Source organism: Patella vulgata, chromosome 5 (assembly GCF_932274485.2).
Source record: "Patella vulgata chromosome 5, xgPatVulg1.2, whole genome shotgun sequence".
NCBI lineage: Eukaryota > Metazoa > Mollusca > Gastropoda > Patellidae > Patella > Patella vulgata.
In genome coordinates, this window is record NC_065883.2 from 77,042,846 (window position 1) to 77,062,120 (window position 19,275).

A 19,275-nucleotide genomic window follows, 5' to 3' on the forward strand; every position below is an offset into this window, starting at 1 on the left:
CAATCGGTTCAGCCTAGGATTTTATTTTCATTTGCTTCGAGACTTTAATTAAGTTTTCATTTACTAATAATTGCAAATATCACTGTCAAGGCCAAAAGGGATCGTAGATGTAAAACGTGGTATTCATGGACACGATCGTATACCCTATGTTAACACGTGATAAATGCATGGGCATAATAATACACAGTTCCCTATAAAAATATGTTATGATATATCATATACACTTCTCATATCAGTGGTTGAACATGATACAGGAAGGAGGGAAGGGTGACAAGTCTGTACTTTTATTTTTATTTTTGTTAAAATATTATTTTAAGATTTTTATCAATAATATATTTCTTAAAGTGGCCAAGTCTCTTGTATAACTTTATACTGGACATACACAGGACAAAATTCTATGGAATATGGAGCTGTGGTGACTCAGTACGTACGACATTGCCTCGCTAACTCGGAGGTCTTCGGCACGCTTCAGGTGTTGGGCGAGAAAGTTCCTTGGTATTTTCCGTCAGTGGACAGTGGTGCAAGACCGAGGGATAACATGAAGTCGTTCGGATGGGATAGTGCACTTAAGAGAGAGAGGGGGGCTAACACGTCATGGTTCATTTTATTTCAATCATTCGCTTGCGCGTAGGGTTCTATAGCGGTGGGAGGATACCGGAGGACCCGGAGAAAATCCACGAGGTTGGACAGGCGACCCTACTCCTTGTCACGTACAACCGGGGAATCAAAACCACGCAAGTTCACTCAGTGACACACCCTGTGATCAAAGTACTCTTGGCAATTGGAATTCGATGTACGGGTAGGCCGTAGGGATACTGTCTGGGAAAACTTTCCCTCATGGTACACTGTATGGCGTATGCCCATCTTCACTGGCACTTGCCCAGTCGGGACAGAACAGTAGGATGTTATAAACCTCATTTCATTTTATTTTCCATGGAATATAATTACTGATTATTTCTAAGCAAGGATTCGTCCATCTTTATCAAGCATTTGGTAACTGGGCTGGAAATAAACAGTTTATAATATCATAGATTACTCTGGGCGACTTGTCTTTATCAAGCAATGTAAGTTTATCAAATATGATGGGACACGATATCATTACCTTGAAGAGGATCTATCTTTCTTAATGTCTTTAAGTGCTAGCATCTCGAGCATTACCGTTGCTAATCACTTCAGCACTGGTTTGCCCAACCTGAGTTATATTGCGAAATGCTAAATTTTTTGGAAGCAATCTGATTAAAATATAGATCTATATTTCGTTTCGTTTCTTTATACTTACGATGGCCTACCCTACTAGTGTAGTAAAGACAAGTAAAACGAAATTTTGAACTAGAAAAAAACGAAACGAAATACGATCTGTGTTTTCATCAGATTGTTTTGGAAGAAACGGGGTTTTATTGTAAATTTTAATATAAATGTAATCTATGACTTTTTGCTACAGCCAACTAATACCATCATTAAACAGATAACGGAGACCAACACCTCCGTTAAATATAACGCCAAGTTCACTACACGTTAAAGTTAACGGTGCTTCCAGCAACAACCTTTCTCTCCGTTAAAGTTAACGACCCGTTAACTCCATGTTAACGGATCGTTAAAAGATAACAGAGCTTTGAGCAACCGGCCCAGTTCAATTATGGAGGGCAATATTAATCAGCGAACAAGAGTGTTTTCTATTGTTTATATTTATCAGTAGCACTCAAACAAAACATGACCGACAAACAAATATATGTTATAGATATGTGTATAGTCTACATATCATATCATAATCTTTAATGATATCACCCCAATTACTTTACATATCAAATCAACATATCACACAGATTAGTTATCCAGTGTAAGGTATAGTTTGTCCGTGTGTCTATTAGGTATAGTTCGACCTTACGTCTATATACTACACCGTTTCTGTCAAAATTTCAATTATCCATAATTTTTTCAGTTTTCATGAGATCAAATATTTTTTTACATGCTATGTATAATATGCATATGGGTAAGATATCTTTCCTTGTTGATGGGCGGAGTGGGGGGGGGGGTGTATCATTGGGTCAACTAGCGTGGTTTCGATTCTTCGGTTGTACGTGACAAGGAGTAAGGTCGCCTGTCCAACCTCGTGGGTTTTCGCCGGGTCTTCTGGTTTCCTCCCACTGCCAAAGACCCATACGCGTAAGTGAATTATTGAAATAAAATTGAGCCATGTGTTAGTCCGGAGTTAAACTAGTTTGTGTCGAGTGAACGTTAAACCCTCTCTCTCTCTCTCTCTCTCTCTCTCACTCTCGGAGTTATTGACAAAGACGTTCTGGTCCCTTCTTGTAGTCATTTTGATTGAGTGCAAGCATCTCAAAGATATAAGATCGCAATTTTACCGTTGTCAGTCACTACATCACATGTTTGCCCAACCGGGTTTATATGGTAAAGTGTTAGACTTTTTAAAGGAGACAGGTTTTTATAATAAATTTTAATTGTATATATATATATATATATATATATATATATATATATCATGTCATTTTTGGATTTAATATTTATATGCATAAAAGTTGTATTTTATTTTTAATTTTATTAACTGTGATATTGTTTTTATTTATGCATATAATGGTTTTCTGTGATATAATTTAGCCTGTCTCGTAATTTTCACCATATGTTTGGCGCAATATAGCCCGGTTGGAGCTGACGTGCCATAAAACCACATTTCATTTCATTTCCTTCTTGTAGTTGATTTACAACGCTATAATTGAAACGATACAGCAATATAATTGTTTTTATATTCAGATTAAGATGAATTTATCCAGACCGGATTCAGAGAAACCTACAAATGGCGAGTTGGAACCATTAACAGAGAAACCTACAAATGGCGAGTTGGCACCAAGGAAAGATAAATCTGTAGTTATAATACATGAACGTGAAAAGAGGTTGATATACAGGATTAGTGATAATCCTCCAGTTCATCTCACCTTTATGTTCGCTATACAGGTAAATTATATAAAAGGTGTAGTCATTACATTACACACACGGTATAGTCATTACATCACACACGGGGTGTATTCATTACATCACACACGGTGTCATTACACCACACGGTGTATTCATTACATCACACATGGCCTATTCATTACATAACACACTCACACGATGTATTCATTACATCACACACAAGTTGTATTCATTACATCATAAGGAAGATGCATTAATTACATCACATACACAAGGTATATTCATTACATAACACACAAGGTGTGTTCATTACATAACAGACAAGGTGTATTCATTACATCACACACACGTTGTATTCATTACATCATACATAAGATGTATTAATTACATCGCACACACAAGGTGTATTCATTACATCACACATAAGGTGTATTCATTACATCACACATAAGGTGTATTAATTACATCACAAACACGGTGTAGTCATTAGATCAATCGGAGATGAAAAATAGGACATTAAAATCGGAGTTGAACAATAGAACATTAAAACTCATTTCTTTTATGTTTCTAGAAACATCTATGCATGTTTTTGTTCTCGTTAAATCTATCATATATTTTATATTATCCATTTTAGCAAATGCTGACAACAATATCTAGTTCTATGTCAATGTCAGTAGTGGTAGCTGAGTTAGTATGTGCACGAGATGATGATGAGATTAAAACTAAAATTCTGAGTACCACCATGTTGATGTCTGGTATATCCACATTCCTTGTTTCTACGTTTGGAGTTCGGTATGTAGCCAATCTTTATTTGTTTCTAATAAACACGAACGTTCTATCTATAGCCAAGCGTGATTTGTTTCTACGTTTAACGTTCGGTGCGTAGAGTAGAAAATCATGATTTTATTTCTACGTTTGGAGTTCGGTACGTAGAGTAGAAAATCTTGATTTGTTTTGGTTTTTTTTGCGTTTGGAGTTCGGTACGTAGAAAATCTTGATCAGTTTCTAACACACACTGGATCAGGGACCGAGCATGACGTCATTGCAGCCATCTTGGAATTGTGAATTGTGACGTTAAGGCAAGTATGTCAAGTTTCATGCCGATTGTACTTGAGTTTCGAAGAGTGTCGCCCCAAGAACAAGACGAGAATCGCCCGGGGAACAGTTCCTGGTCCAGAAATAATACTTGATCAGAATGTATATAGATTTATTATACTGATGTGATCAGCATGCGGTTCGCGCGATATAGCGCCATTGGTGCCGGTGAATCATAAAACTCAGTTTCGGTGTTTCTTTACTTCCACAGAATTCCTATTTATCAGGGGCCAGCTTTAACATATATAATACCATTAATAGCTATGTCTACATTGAAAGAATTCTACTGTCCAAACTATAGCTTGTCATCTGGTAAGTCCTACTGGTACTAAGCATGTCCATTAATCAAGTTCTCTCTTTCTTTATTTCCGCAGAATTCCTATTTATCAGGGTCCAGCTTTACCCTATATAATTCCTTTACTAGCCATGTCAACATTAAAGGAATTCTATTGTCCTAACTATCATGTTTCAACTGGTAAGTATTACTGTTACTAACCATGTCACGTTTTAAGTATTACTGTTACCAGTCATGTCGCATGGTAGGTATTACTGTGTTTAGGTTTAGTCATGACACGTGGTAGGTATTACTGTGTTTAGTCTTGACACGTGGTAGGTATTACTACTGTTACCAGTCATTTAGCATGGTAGGTATTAGTACTGTGTTTATTCATGACACGTAGTAGGTATTACTGTTACTAGTCATGACACACTGGTATTACTACTGTTACTTGTCATGTCACGTGGTAGGTATTATTGTTACTACAGTGTCACCTAGTAAGTATTACTGTTATTAGCAATGCCACGTGGTAAGTATAACTATTTCCAGCCATATCACGTGGTAAGTATTACTGTTACTAGGCATGCCAAGTGTAAGTATAACTGTTAATAGGCATGCCAAGTAGTAAATATTACTGGTACTAGCCATGGTAAGTATTATGGTTACTAGCCATGTAACACGGTATTACTGTTACTGACCATGCCACGTGGTACGTATTAATGTTACTGACCACGTCACCTGGTACGTATGTCACGTGGTAAGTGTAACAGTTACTAGCCACATCACGTGGTAGGTATTATTGTTACTACCCACGTCGCCTGGTAAGTATTAGCGTTATTAGCCATGCCACGTGGTAATGATTACTAAAACTACCACATGCCATCTGCCATCTGGTAAGTATTACTGCTACTAACGATGTCTCGTGTTAAGTATATCTGGTACTGGCCATATCAATTGGTATGTATTACTGTTACTATTTATGCTACATAGTAAGTATTACTGGTACTAGCCATGCCACGTGGTATGTATTAATGTTACTAGCCATGCCACGTGGTACGTATTAATGTTACTAGCCATGCCATCTGGTAGGTATTACTGTTACTAGCCTTACCACATGGTAAGTATAACTGTTACTAGTCACATCATGTAGTAGGTATTACTGTTACTACCAGTGTCACCTGGTATTACTGTTACTACCAGCGTCACCTAGTATTACTGTTACTAATCATATGGTAAGTATTACTGTTACTATTAATGTCATATGGTAAGTATTACTGTTACTATTAATGTCATGTGGTAAGTATTACTATAACTAGCCTGGTAAATATTACGGGTGATTATCGTTCGATGTTACAAATTTAAATTCCAATCTCAAGAGACTTGTGATGTTTAACTAATATAATAATTTGTAATTATTTCAGACTCGTTATCTTCTGTAAATGGTACTGCTGGTATTTTTGGTGGTGCCATCAGTTTAAATGAAACCAGAGAATTAACATACAGTAAAATACAGGCAGTAAGATATATACACAGTTTCTTTTGTTTATTCACGAGTGCAATGTAGATCTGTGTATTTCAGATAACTAAGTGTGTAATGTATAACTGTGTATTTTAGATATCTAGGGGTGTAATGTATAACTGTGTATTTCAGATATCTAGGGGTGTAATGTATAACTATGTATTTCAGATATCTGGTGGTGTAATGTATAACTATGTATTTCAGGTATCTGGGGGTGTAATGCATAATTGTATATTTCAGATATCTGGGGGTATAATGTATAACTATGTATTTCAGATATCTGGGGGTGTAATGTGTAACTGTGTATTTTAGATATCTAAGGGTGTAATGTATAACTTTCAGATATATCTAGGGGTGTAATGCATAATTGTGTATTTCAGATATCTGGCGGTGTAATGTATAACTATGTATTTAAGTTATCTGAGGGGTGTAATGTATAACTGTGTATTTCAGATATCTAGGGGTGTAATGCATAACTGTGTATTTCAGATATCTCGGGGTGTAATGTATAACTATGTATTTCGGATATCTGGGGGTGTAATGTATAACTATGTATTTCAGATATCTGGGGGTGTAATGTATAACTATGTATTTAAAATATCTGGGGGTGTAATGTATAACTATGTATTTCAGATATCTGGGGGTGTAATGTATAACTGTGTTTTTCAGATATCTGGGGGTGTAATGTATAACTTTCAGATATCTAGGGGTGTAATGTATAATTGTGTATTTCAGATATCTGGGGGTTTAATGGCAGCTGGTGTTATACATCTTTTGATTGGTTTTACTGGATTAGTTGGTGTATTCGCCAGATATATTGGACCAATCACAATCGTTCCCACAATAACTTTAGTTGGACTTTCTATTTATACTGTGGCTGTTAAATTCTCAGAAAAACATTGGGGAGTAGCTGCCATGTAAGTTTAAATTCTATCCACAAAATAGATCAGCAGTCTCAATTTACGTGAAGTTTATGTGTGGACCAGAGAGAGAGAGAGAGAGAGGGAGAGGGGGGGGGGTTATTGACCACTAGGTTATTTCGGGACTAACAATTCTATTTCAATAACTAACATGTGTGAGGAAAATCCCCGAGGTTGGATAGGCGACCCTACTCCTTGTCACGTACAACCGGGGAATCGAAACCACTTCTGTCTCCCACTCGTGCATTGGCATGTTGAGAGTTATGGGTAGAGACAAGAGTAATAATATTATCCGATTTGTTCTTTACTCTAGTAGCAGCCCACAAATTTGGGTATATTTATACGAACTTCTATCACCTCACTGGGGTATTATAATGCTGTTTCAATGTTTTTAATGGATGGCATGATTTACAAGAGAGATAGTGTTTGGTATCTGTTTTTTTTTAGAATACATATCCGTAATTAGGATTAAACCCCTTCGTTTCATTAGAACCCCCAATAATGCGATTTGCCGTTCTTTCGTTTCACTTGTAAATTTGATATACAAATCTAAATCATTCACTATTTCTTGCAAACCTGCAAGGTTGCCAATTCGATCATTCTAAATAGAGAATGCATCGTTTAGAAATCGTTTTAATTGATTTTCTAAATATAATCTATAATCCACGCCATGTTTCACTTCTACAATTAAAGGAGCTAAATCGCTAATATTTTGGACCTAGAAACAGGCACAAATGTGGCAACACATATAATAATGTAATACATTCAATCGTTTCCGTTTTACTGTGAATTATCATCAGTTATGTTCGGCAAAATACGCCAGAAGTCTCAACCGAAAGTTAGTTTCTCTAGCGTCTGGTTATTCCAGTCAACACCGATAGTATTTATTGCGCATGCTCTCCAAATAAGAATATGACATCACCGTTTGACATGACTTGTGGAATGTGTCTAGCCTCATTCTTTGAGCACCTTGTTACAAATGGCGCTGAAACGCATTATGGTACACGATTCGTGTACCAATGGTTAAATTATGTTTATTTTGTCTTAAATATTGGATATCAGAAGCCCATCTTTTCCAGGTAAGATCACAACACCAATGCTGATTTAAATTGCAAAATAATTCGTGTTTTCAATGTCGAAGATTTTGGATGATATTGAGTTACGGACTTAGCTACTTTAAATTTACTTCTTTCTTAGAAATCCCATTGTTAAATTACTTCATTGTGATGCTGCTTTGGTACCCAACGCCAATCACGAATTTAGTTGTATTTACGTTATATCTATATGGGGCGATATTGTAATCCAATAATTTAAGACATTTATTAACCTTCAATCTTGAACTGTCAACAAACTTTAGGTAATGACCCCCAATACATAAAGCTGACCAGTATATGATTAAATGCGATAACCTTTTATACATGTAATAAACTTTATCACCCAATAATACATTCTACAGTAAGATATCGCTTGTGTGATAAATTTTATAATCTACTGTGATATCTCCTTAGAAGATATGGCTTTACGTGAATTTGATTGGTCAATCAAAAAGGAACTACTTTTTTTTATTTTCGAAGAACAGTTCATTTGTTATTAAAAGTAACTTCTTTTTCTTTTATTAAAAATGAACTATCTTTATTTAATTGACATTGATGGAAACGCTGGGTCAATATAAAGGACTTTACAATGTTATCAAACGATCTCCAAAAATATCAACACTCGTCGATAAAGTAAACAAATCTCGGCAGAGCCTCGGTTTTTTTTTACTTTATCGACTTGTGTTGATATTTTTTGATATAAAAAAAGACTCTATATAATACATACTTATGGAAAAACAACTACTTATTTATATAGAAGATATATATTTTCATGATTACTTCCGGTACTTGGATTTTACGGCGGAATGAGCGTCCTCGCTGAACAAATTCCCACCAGGCGCCGCTGGTAAAAACTCGGTTCCACGTGACCTTATCGATGGTAAGAGAACCGAATTTCGACCTATCGGGATTAAATTCCATTTCAATGATAAAAACTAACGTTTGTCAACATACCAGAACGTAATGAATGTACAGGAAAACAATATTGTAATTATTAGGTAACCAATGACGTCACGTGGGTCCGCCTGCTCAATAGTGTCACTTATAAATTATCCCCCTTTATCTCTAGCGAGGAGCGGGTTAGATTGCCGAATGGTTAGCACGTGCGCGCTGTATCATACGGTCTGCCATTTCGATTCCCCGGTTGTACGTGAGAAGGAGTAGGGTCGCCTGTCCAACCTCGTGGGTTTTCTCCGGGTCCTCCGGTTTCCTCCAACTGCTACACACCTCTACGCGCAAGCGAATTAATGAAATAAAATATATGTTCGTCCCGAAATGACCTAGTTTGTGTCAAGTGGACGTTAAACCCAATCTCTCTCTCTCTCTCTCTCTCTCTCTCTCTCTCTCTCTAGCGAGGACGCCCATTGTTATTGTTTTTCAGAACGACGGGAACTGGTCTGGTTTTAGCTCTGTATTTAAACGGTAAAAAGACACCTTTACCAGGCTACAACAAAAAACGAGGTTTTTATGTAAAATGGTATCCATTACATACTGTTTTTGCTGTAAGTAGACCATAGATATCTGTCAAACCTTCACTGAAATATTATCATAATTATTTATATAAAGCCCAACTATTTCATTATACAATGCACAACTTCTTCGACTGGTCATGCATATTTTTCAATGGGAACAGGTTGTCGATCGCAGAGCGAAAATAAGATTGGCAATATCCCGCAATATCCGTGGTTGTCAGCTTCCTTTTTTAAAGACTAAGCTATCGTTTTTCTTCTGATTACTCGGAGCACATGTTTGACAACTGTTTTCGACAATGAAATTTCACTAATGAAAAATTGTAACGTCCCCATCAAATGGATCTTGAAATGATGTTTCCCCATGATAACATGCACGATGAATTTATCAATATTAAAGATTCCCACAATCATCAGGATGAAACAAATGATGAAAATGACAAAACATGGATCTTGAAATGACATTTCCTATGATAATGCGCAAGATGAATACACCAATAACGATTCTGACAATCGTAAAGGGTCATAAGGGTGAAAGGAGCCACAGTGGCTAGGTGGGTTAGGCGCTGGCTCGCTAGCCTGGAGGTCGGGTGTTCGATCCCTGCATTGGCCGAGAAAGTTCATCCAGATTTTCCGACGTGGTTTCCTCATGTCAGTGGTGCAGAGTATACGATAGTGCCGTTGCCCGGGCAAAATTTCCCTCATAGCACACTGTATGGCGTATGCCCGTCTTCATTAGCCCGGTATAGGAGCAGAACAGCAGGACGTTAAACCCCATTTCATTTCATTTCATTTCATAAGGGTGAAATATATATTGAAAATGACAAAAAAGAAAAGAAATTATTCCAGTCAAATTTCACTCTACGTTCTACTTTTGCAACATCGACCACTAATGCAAAATCAAATGAAATGGTGTTTAACGTCCTACTGTCCTGTTGCTCCACACGGCTAATGAAGATGGCGACCACTTATGCAATGATTTAAATTTTCGTGCATAAATGGTTGATGTAGAGTATATTATTATGTTAAGGAATAAGTAAATGAAATGAAATGGGGTTTAACGTCCTACTGTTCTGCTCCGACTGGACTAATGTAGACGGGCATCCGCCATACAGTGTGCTATGAGGGAATTTTGCCCAGGAAGCGGCACTATGACCTACTTTTATATCGAATTCCAACTGCCAAGGGATATATTACGTGCAGGGCAATGTATACACGGGACTTCGGTTTTTCGTCTCATCCGAATGACTAGACAGCTGTCAGGCCCTCCGTCTTGCATCACTCACAAAGGGAAAGCACGTCGGAAAATCTCAATGAACTTTCTCGGCCAATGCAGGTATTGAACACGCGACCTCCAGGCTAGCGAGCAAGCGTTTTACCCACTTAGCCACCGTGGCTCCAAGGAATAAAGAAGATGTCTATACAGTTTACGTGTATTGTTTTCAGTTAAATTCTTTGTCTTGCTACTTTCGTTTTTTTACAGATACTGTTTTCAATTATGGCGGGGTGGACATTGAGCGCCATTTTAACTGTTTCAGGTTCAATGTCTGACGACCGGAACCATATCCATTACTACGCCAGAACAGACAGCAGAAATGACATCATTTTTAAAAGCCCTTGGTTTTATATCGCCTATCCAGGTAAGAACGAAATGAAGAGAGAGAGAGGGGGAAATGGGGTTGAACGCCCAGTCGACATAATTTAGATCACTTCGGGACTAACATATGGTTCAATTTTTTTTCAAAAATCCGATTGCGTGTAGAGGTCTTTAACAGTGGAAAGACACCAGAGGACCCGTAGAAAGGACCCATGAGTTTAGCTAGGCGACCATACTCCTTGGCACATATAAGCTGATTTAGGTAACTACACCCAAGCATTACTCATCTTCTTGCTCTTCTACGTTTTCTTAGGGTGAAGCTCGCCGAAAAAAGCCTAAAGCTGCACCAATTCAAGTACGAAACTTGCCATGCTTGTTCCTGGAAACATTGCGCATCGATTGACGGACTATTGATATAAGATCATAATTCCAAGATGGCTGTGACGATTATTAATATGACGTCGCAATTCCAAGATGGCTGCGACGATTTTGATATGACGTCAAGATAGCGGCGACGATTTTTGATATGACATCACAATTCCAAGATGGCTGCGATGACTTTTGATATGACGTCACAATTCCAAGATAGCTGTGATGATTTTTTCATGTGACGTCACAATTCCAAGATGGCTGTGATGACGTCATGTTCAATTCCTGGTCCATGGTACAGTCATTATTGTTATCTAAAAATGTTTCAGGTCAGTTTGGTATGATGGGTTTTAGCGTGGCAGCGTTTATTAGTTGCTTAGTGGCGACATTTATGTCAGTCATCGATTCTATTGGAGATTATAATGCAGCAGCTAGAGTTTGTTTAGTACCACCACCACCATCGCATGCTGTGAATAGAGGAATCTTTCTGGAAGGGGTGATGAGTTTCTTTGCTGGTACAACAGGTGCTTGTCATGCTACTGTGTCATATGGCGGAAACATTGGCGCCGTGGGCATCACTAAGGTAAACCTAACGTCCAAATGCTTTTCCTTTGGGATTGCCAGGTCCACTATCCTGCACTATATTGATAGCGGGTACAAAGCTGCAAACATCGGAATGGAAATGAAATGAAATGGGGTTTAACGTCCTACTGTCCTACAGCACACGTCACAGTGTGCTGTGAGGGAAATTTTGTCCGGACAGTGGTACTACGACCTACACATATATCGAATAATTTTACGGGTACGCAATATGTACACACGGGATCACGATTGTTTGTCCCACCCGTGCGGACCGGTCGGACAAACACCAATGGAACAAGTGATGTTTTAATCATGTGGTATGATGACTATCGACTGCGCCATCTGCTGGTTCTGTTGTTCAGATTGTTCTTCTTAGTTTTTTTAACGTCCGCTTCCACCGAGGGTGATATTGCCGACAAGTTTTCTTATTTTTAATTGTATTATCTTAGCGCACGCGCCTTTCCCGTGGAATGAAACCGGAGTACACGGAGTAAACACGAGGTTGCGAAGGCGCCCCTATCTTGTAAACACGAGGTTGCGAAGGCGCCCCTATCTTCAAGCCACATACGCTCACACCAGGGATCGAAACCACAACCGCAAGCCATAGCTGACCGACCAGCAAGAGGTCGAAGCGTGACACTCTATCCCAACCCCCCTAATGTTCAGATAGCCCTGCATTAATCACTATCATGTATATTATATTCTCTGTCGTATTAAAGATAAGTGCTGTATTTATCACCATACCCTGTGTTGTTTATATATTGTAGGTTGCCAGTCGACGAGTATTTCAGGTGATGGCTATCATGTATATAATATTCTCTATCGTATTAAAGATAAGTGCTGTATTTATCACCATACCGTATCCAGTACTCGGTGGATGTATGATTCTAAGTTTTGGTATTTTTATTGGTCTCATCTTGTCAAATCTACAATTTATAGATTTAAATTCAACTCGTAATTTGGCTATTGTTGGTATAGCTATTCTACTAGGATTGATGTTACCTTACTGGGCGGAGAAAAATCAGGATGCAATCAAAACAGGTGGGTCTCTCTCTCTCTCTCTCTCTCTCTCTCTCTCTCTCTCTATCTCTCTCTCTCCCTCAATCGGTCTAATGGAGACGAGCACAGACCTTCTATTGTTTCGAATTCCAATTTTCACGGGTTACTGTACGTACCCATCAACGTATACATAAGGACCTCGGTTGTTTGTCCCATCAGAACGGCCAGAAGTTCTTGTTGCCACAGCGCAACCAAGCCGGAAAACACAGAGGAACTGTGGGCGAGTTACCCAAGACATCCTGGTTAGCGAGTCAGTATTATCTCTCTGTCTCTCTTTCTTATCAAATTATTTGTGTATTTCATGAAAAGCTCAAAAAGACAATATATTTTTGACGTTAATATCAAATTATTTGTTTATTTCAGGGAATGCTCATATAGATAATATATTTTTAATGTTAATGTCCAATGGTGGTTTTGTTGGTGGATTTATTGCTTTCTTCTTAGATAATACCGTTCCAGGTATGTTCATATTTCTTTAAGCAATTTCAATAAGATTTAAAGGGCCAATCCCGATATTGTTTTGGAGAATAAAACTGCTTAATTTTGTGTTAAAATCCCTTAAAATCGTCTACCTAAGGACCGAGCAACTAACTCAATATTTGTGATACGTTTTCAAACAACTTAAACCCATCTGTCTTCATCTGGAAATGGAGACCGGTGTCTCAAGATGTATTATGCGGTATCTGGATAAAATAAGTTTTTTTTTTTATAAAAATAATGTGTTGGCGAAATTTACCTTTCGTTATCAAGTACAGCACGTGGATCGTGCACTGTACAGACCTCTCAAGGAACAGGAATCGATCATCAAGTCACCCAACGAAAAAACTGACCCGAAATCTTAAAAGGGTTACGTGCTCGGATAAGCAGTTTTGATGTTCATGTCCAAACGACTCAATATTTTGAGCTGAAATTTTGAGACAAGGTAAATACACCACTCCTCTATATTTTGGCGCTTAAATTTTATACGTACTCGGACATTTATTTTTGAGTCTCTGTTCAAATCGGGATAGTCCCTTTAAATAATTTTTTTTCAAGGTATGTTCTTATTGTTTAAACTATTTAATTTAAATAATATCGTTCCAGGTATGTTCTTATTGTTTAAACTATTTCAATAACGTTTAGATAATACCGTTCAAGGTATTTGTTTAACCCACTAATATCCACACGGTTGAAGTTCTCCTTTAACAAAGTATAACAAAGTCTACAGCGACGAAAATTCTCCTTTAATAAGTATTTGAAAAATTGGATTTTATGTATAAAATCTCAGCTGAAAAACATCCATCGTCTCGAAAAACTTCAGAATACAGTTACACGAATAAAACCATCTCCACAAATGATTGACATGTTACTTTACTTTAAAGTTCTAACCCTAACGTTGGGGGTCACGGTGGCTAAGTGGGTAAGACGCTGGCTCGCTAGCCTGGAGATGGTGTGTTCATTCCATGCATTGGCCGAGAAAGTTCACCCAGATTTTCCGGCGTGGTTCCCCCTTGTCAGTGATGCAGGCAGGAGGGCCTGACAAGGACAGCTGTCTAGTCGTTCGGATGAGACGAAAAACCAAGGTCCCGTGTACACATTGGCGTGCACGTAAAGATCCCTTGACAGTTGAAATTCGATATAAGAGTATGCCGTAGTGCCGCTGTCCGGGCAAAATTTCCCGCATAGCACACTGTATGGCGTATGCCCGTCTTCATTAGCCCAGTTCGGAGCAAAACAGTAGGACGTTAAACCTCATTTCATTTCTAACCCTAACTTATAAGTGTAAACACTTCACGGCACCGGGCTACTTATGTAATACTATTCATAAACCTCGTTTACATTACAAATTGTAAGCGTGCCAGGCACGGCACGGTTATTTTTTTTTTGTAGTGTAAACAGGTCAAACATTAACAGGTCATACCGAGTACCGTGCCAATTGGCCCACTGAACTGAGGTAATCTCGTCACGGTGCCAGGCACGGCACGGTTAAATTTTCGTTGTGTAAACGCTATCCAGTCTGAGAACGGTAATCAGTACGGATTACTGGGCATGCGCCAAATGAACCTTAACCTTTTTTCCCGTGGTCTTTTACAGATCTGTCATCAGTTCTGTCAAAATGGATGCCCAAACTAAATCAACCGCAATAATTATTTTCATCCCCATACTTTGCATAAATTAACTTTTCTGTGTATATCACCACATTTGGCGTGCCTGGCACAGTTCCGGTATCAGTTATTATAAACGGTTCAATTTCTTGGAATTTATCGCGGCCTGGTAACGTGTCGGCACGTTTATCGCGGTCATGTGTGAACGGGGCTATACTCTCCAACTATATCAACTAGATCTGGTTCCCGGTGTTTATTAACTGTTCAAAAATATAAACTTAAGTCATTTGACTCCAGATCATTTGCCTATAATGCAGCACATACATGGAACTCTCTTCTACTACATCTACCGACAGCCCAATCTCTCAGCGGATTTAAACAAAAATTCAAAACCTACCTGTTTTAATTGGCTTACTTTTCCGCCAGTGTTAAAAAATTATTATTTTTATTTTTATTTTTATTATTATTATTATTATTATTATTATATTTATTATTATAATTTATTATTATTATAATTTATTTTTATTATTATTATTATTATTATTTTTATTTATTATTATTATTATTATTATAGGAACGCTGAAAGACAGGGGATTGGATATCACCGAAGAATCACTGGATGAGGATTTATACGAAGAAGGATACGAAGTTTATGAATTTCAGAACATTCCTCGATTTATCAAAGAATCCCGAATATATCAATTCTTGCCAATTTTCTCGAAACAAAAGAATCTTTGATAATTTGTTTTTACCATAACCACGAATAATTGGTCTTAAATCCGCCTTGTTGAATAAATTTTATATCGTCTGTACTTCGATGTTCTCAGGGCCAAATATTGCTGCTATCAAATATGGGCTTTGTTTTTCAGGTTTTTTTTTCTAAGTCCAGAGGCTTAGTGGTCATTCGAATCCCATCAAACAAATACTGGTAGACTAGGGTGATATATGTCTACCAATGTCACTGTCGTGTGGGTGGTCATTTTTTACTTTTGACCCCACTTAGAGGTTTGACCCTAAATCAAGGTTTGACCCCAAAATAGAGGTTTGACCCCAAATAGAGGTTGACCCCAAATAGATTCAAATTCTAAGAGAAAAAAAGTTGTATAAATCCACTGGTCAGAAATTCCCCCCCCCCCAGCAAATAATTCGCCTTCGTGTCTATTTATAAAATATGTTATTGCCCTGTCATGTAACGTGGCTCTGTCAAGCGCACGGAGTCAGTTAGGCGCTTTAAAAGATAATACAATTAAACATACATTATGCAAGAGCTGAATCTGCCTATTGCAGATCTTTCTTTAGGCCTGAAATGTTTCTAAATTATTAATTAGACATTTATTAACAAATAACAAAACAAGATCATCTCGATGGCACCGCTAGCCCGCGATCTTTAGTGGATTATGAGCCGATTTACTGCAGAACTTTCCTTCACGATTTCATGATTAAATGGATAATCGAGACTATGCTGTTTATCGTGGAGACTTTAGTAATGATGATCGCTTAATTCTCGGTTCATAGTGGATCAATTTGAATGAAATTTTCAGCAAATTGCCTTTATATTATTTAGTCTTTAACTATTATAGTGAGAACTGCCAGCTCGTTATCTAATCTCCCATAATGTATCTTTAAAATGCATCATGTGTAAGATTTCGATAGAGAATGGACAGTTCTCACTATAATAGTTAACAAAATTAAGAATGGAAAGGGAATTTATTTCAGTGTGAACGAAGTTATGGCCATTTGAAGAATAGTGTAGTCTCGATTGCCATTTCTGCAGATAAACATTTATCCATTTTTCTACTTCAACATTGTCCGAAAATCACGTTTTTAGCTTGTGAACACTCTAGATGTCACAATTTTTATCCGGTTTTAAAAATACATTTAAACATATGTTTATATCCCAAAGATTGGGTTTATGTAGATACTTGCGCGTATCGTGTCCCAACTTCCTGGATCATGGCCCCTGATTGTACGAAAAATAGGTTTTGGTTATGGCCCCTGATTGTACGAAAAATAGCTTTTTGTTCTCTGTCCGTCTCTTGCTACAAGTGGATGTATCTTGGATGGCAACCGCTTGTTTAATTAAATTATTAACTGTAGACCATCCGATGGTCTAGAGAGTTGCTTACAGGCTTGGGATTTGAATAAATGTCTAATTAATGATTTATATAACATTTGAGGTCAAACTCAAGATCTACAATAGGCAAACTTAGTTCTGACGTAATTAATAAACTTTAAAAGTGGGAGCCTCAGCTAACACGGGAACCGAAGTCTTGGCCTCATGGACGACCTTGGGATGTAGACTATGGTTGCCACTAAAGTCTGAACTATCCCGTGCTCTATCGTATGGTACGGCTGGTCACGACCACGACTGGGACCATATTGCGAAAATCCGCGCAACCGAAGGTCACCCATCCTCGGTATCCCCAGTGTACTCATTCCGTTCTACTCCACTGGGTTAATCCATAGAATTTCCACGATTACAAATTATATGCCCTAAATTGATTGTAGATAAAATCTACGAACCAACCAAAAAACAGTTTACAAACCAGTCTTTTCGCATTCGTTTTTATAGTAGATAACTATATTCATGTCCATTCACTGAATGATTTATGTAAATAATGTATATATTTCTAATTCATTTATATTTAATTGTATTATCAAAATCTGTAGTATGTTTCGCTGATTTCAAATATGTATAACATCTATATGTTTGACTTTTGTTATTATTATTATTATTCGGTCTTTGTCTGAAATGTTTCATTCTGTTATGTTTATTATTATTGAACTTATACTTGGCAATTTTATTCTTGATAAAACTCTAGTCTGATTAAAACACAGATCAATATTTCGTTTCGTATCATACTTTCGATGGCCTAAACCACAAGATCTGACCAGTTTTGCTCACTCGGCAAACCTCGGCAGATTCCGTTACTGTACTGTAAGTGATATGTACCTACGTCTATGCAATTGCGATGCGGCACCGGTTTACTTATTAGGAAAACTTGCCGCTTTTTAAAAATGAAGTTGCGTCGTTCGAAGCGTGTGTAGAATTTTCAGTGCAAAGTTGTCCTTGGTTGAAAAAAATCGGATAAACTTGAAAGAAAAACAGCTTCAGACTTTGAAATATTTGTATGATAAAACATTCTTCAACGGCGTCGTCACGGGCAACGCCATTGGTAATCCGGGAACTTGAAAGTAGTTCCAATGGCTGACTTCGTCATACAGCCGAGGCTAGATGTAGGGTACTGGAATCTGCTGAGGCTTGCGAGTGCAGTTTTGCTGAAAGGTCGCGTCAGGGGTCGTACGAGCGGCTTTTGGCCCTATGACGTCATACATTCATTAATCAACGTTGACGTTTCTAGTGGTTTACCCACAGTTCCGTGCATGACACGCCAAGAAGTCGCCGTAACAGTAGGTTTCATTGGCTAATCCCTCAGAAGTACAGACAAATAAAACGAAATTTTGAACTACAAAAAAACGAAACGAAAATGGAATCTTTGTTTTAATCAGATTGGATTATCTTGTAGATGAACTCTTATCTACAGTGCCAATATATGTTTTAGATTAGTTTAATTAATACACTAACGGTGCGAGTTGGTGCGTCACATAACCAAACTGCTCTCATCGTGAGTAATCGAACCATCTCTTCTGCGAGTTATTTCCCTTCTCTCCGAGGGCGCTTTTTGGTTTATTCTTCGTGTTTATTCAGTCGTATTTTTCTGTACACAATACTCAGTCATAATATAAACTAATAGTTTATCTTAGCCTTTGTTTATTTACAAGACAATATTACTCCATCCTCTACTGGCGCAGCTAGGGAAATGAAATGAAATGAAATGGGGTTTAACGTCCTACTGTTCTGCTCCTATGCTGGGCTAATGAAGACGGGCATACGCCATACAGTGTGCTATGAGGGAAATTTTGCCCGGGCAGCGGCACTATCGCCTACTCTTATATTGAATTCCAACTGCCAAGGGATCTTTTACGTGCATTCCAATGTATACACGGGGCCTCGGTTTTTCGTCTCATCCGAAGGACTAGACAGCTATCCTTGTCAGGCCCTCCGTCCTGCATCACTGACAAGGGGGAACCACGCCGGAAAATCTGGATGCAGCTAGGGAAACAGAAAATTGGTAGAGAGAAATATGTACCAGTATCTGATGACATATCTGAAGAAATAACAGATTTGTTTTTTAGCCCTGGGCGTAATAATAAAATAAAACCAAGTAACAACAATCTAAACCATAAGACAGAATTCGAAGTCCTAAAAAACGTTATA

At 37.9% G+C, this 19,275-nt stretch overlaps 1 protein-coding gene across 1 annotated transcript; it reads left to right on the top strand.

Annotated features, from left to right (window-relative positions):
- Positions 1–238: 238 nt before the first annotated feature.
- On the top strand, positions 239–18,760 carry LOC126821146 (solute carrier family 23 member 2). The gene is made up of 12 exons (XM_050549487.1): positions 239–274; positions 2,770–2,970; positions 3,566–3,723; positions 4,401–4,501; positions 5,725–5,819; positions 6,558–6,739; positions 9,218–9,338; positions 10,789–10,945; positions 11,601–11,854; positions 12,621–12,894; positions 13,276–13,371; positions 15,571–18,760. The coding sequence occupies exons 2-12, from the start codon at positions 2,776–2,778 to the stop codon at positions 15,732–15,734; spliced, it is 1,797 nt and encodes a 598-aa protein (XP_050405444.1). The 5' UTR covers positions 239–274; positions 2,770–2,775; the 3' UTR covers positions 15,735–18,760.
- The last annotated feature ends 515 nt before the right edge of the window (positions 18,761–19,275 follow it).

Bases quoted from the DNA above. Each gene is read 5' to 3' on its own strand.
- LOC126821146 (XM_050549487.1), top strand. From the start codon at position 2,776: ATGAATTTATCCAGACCGGATTCAGAGAAACCTACAAATGGCGAGTTG. The intron at 5,820-6,557 runs GTAAGATATATA...TGTGTATTTCAG, and splicing joins CATACAGTAAAATACAGGCA to ATATCTGGGGGTTTAATGGC. The intron at 6,740-9,217 runs GTAAGTTTAAAT...ATTGTTTTTCAG, and splicing joins CATTGGGGAGTAGCTGCCAT to AACGACGGGAACTGGTCTGG.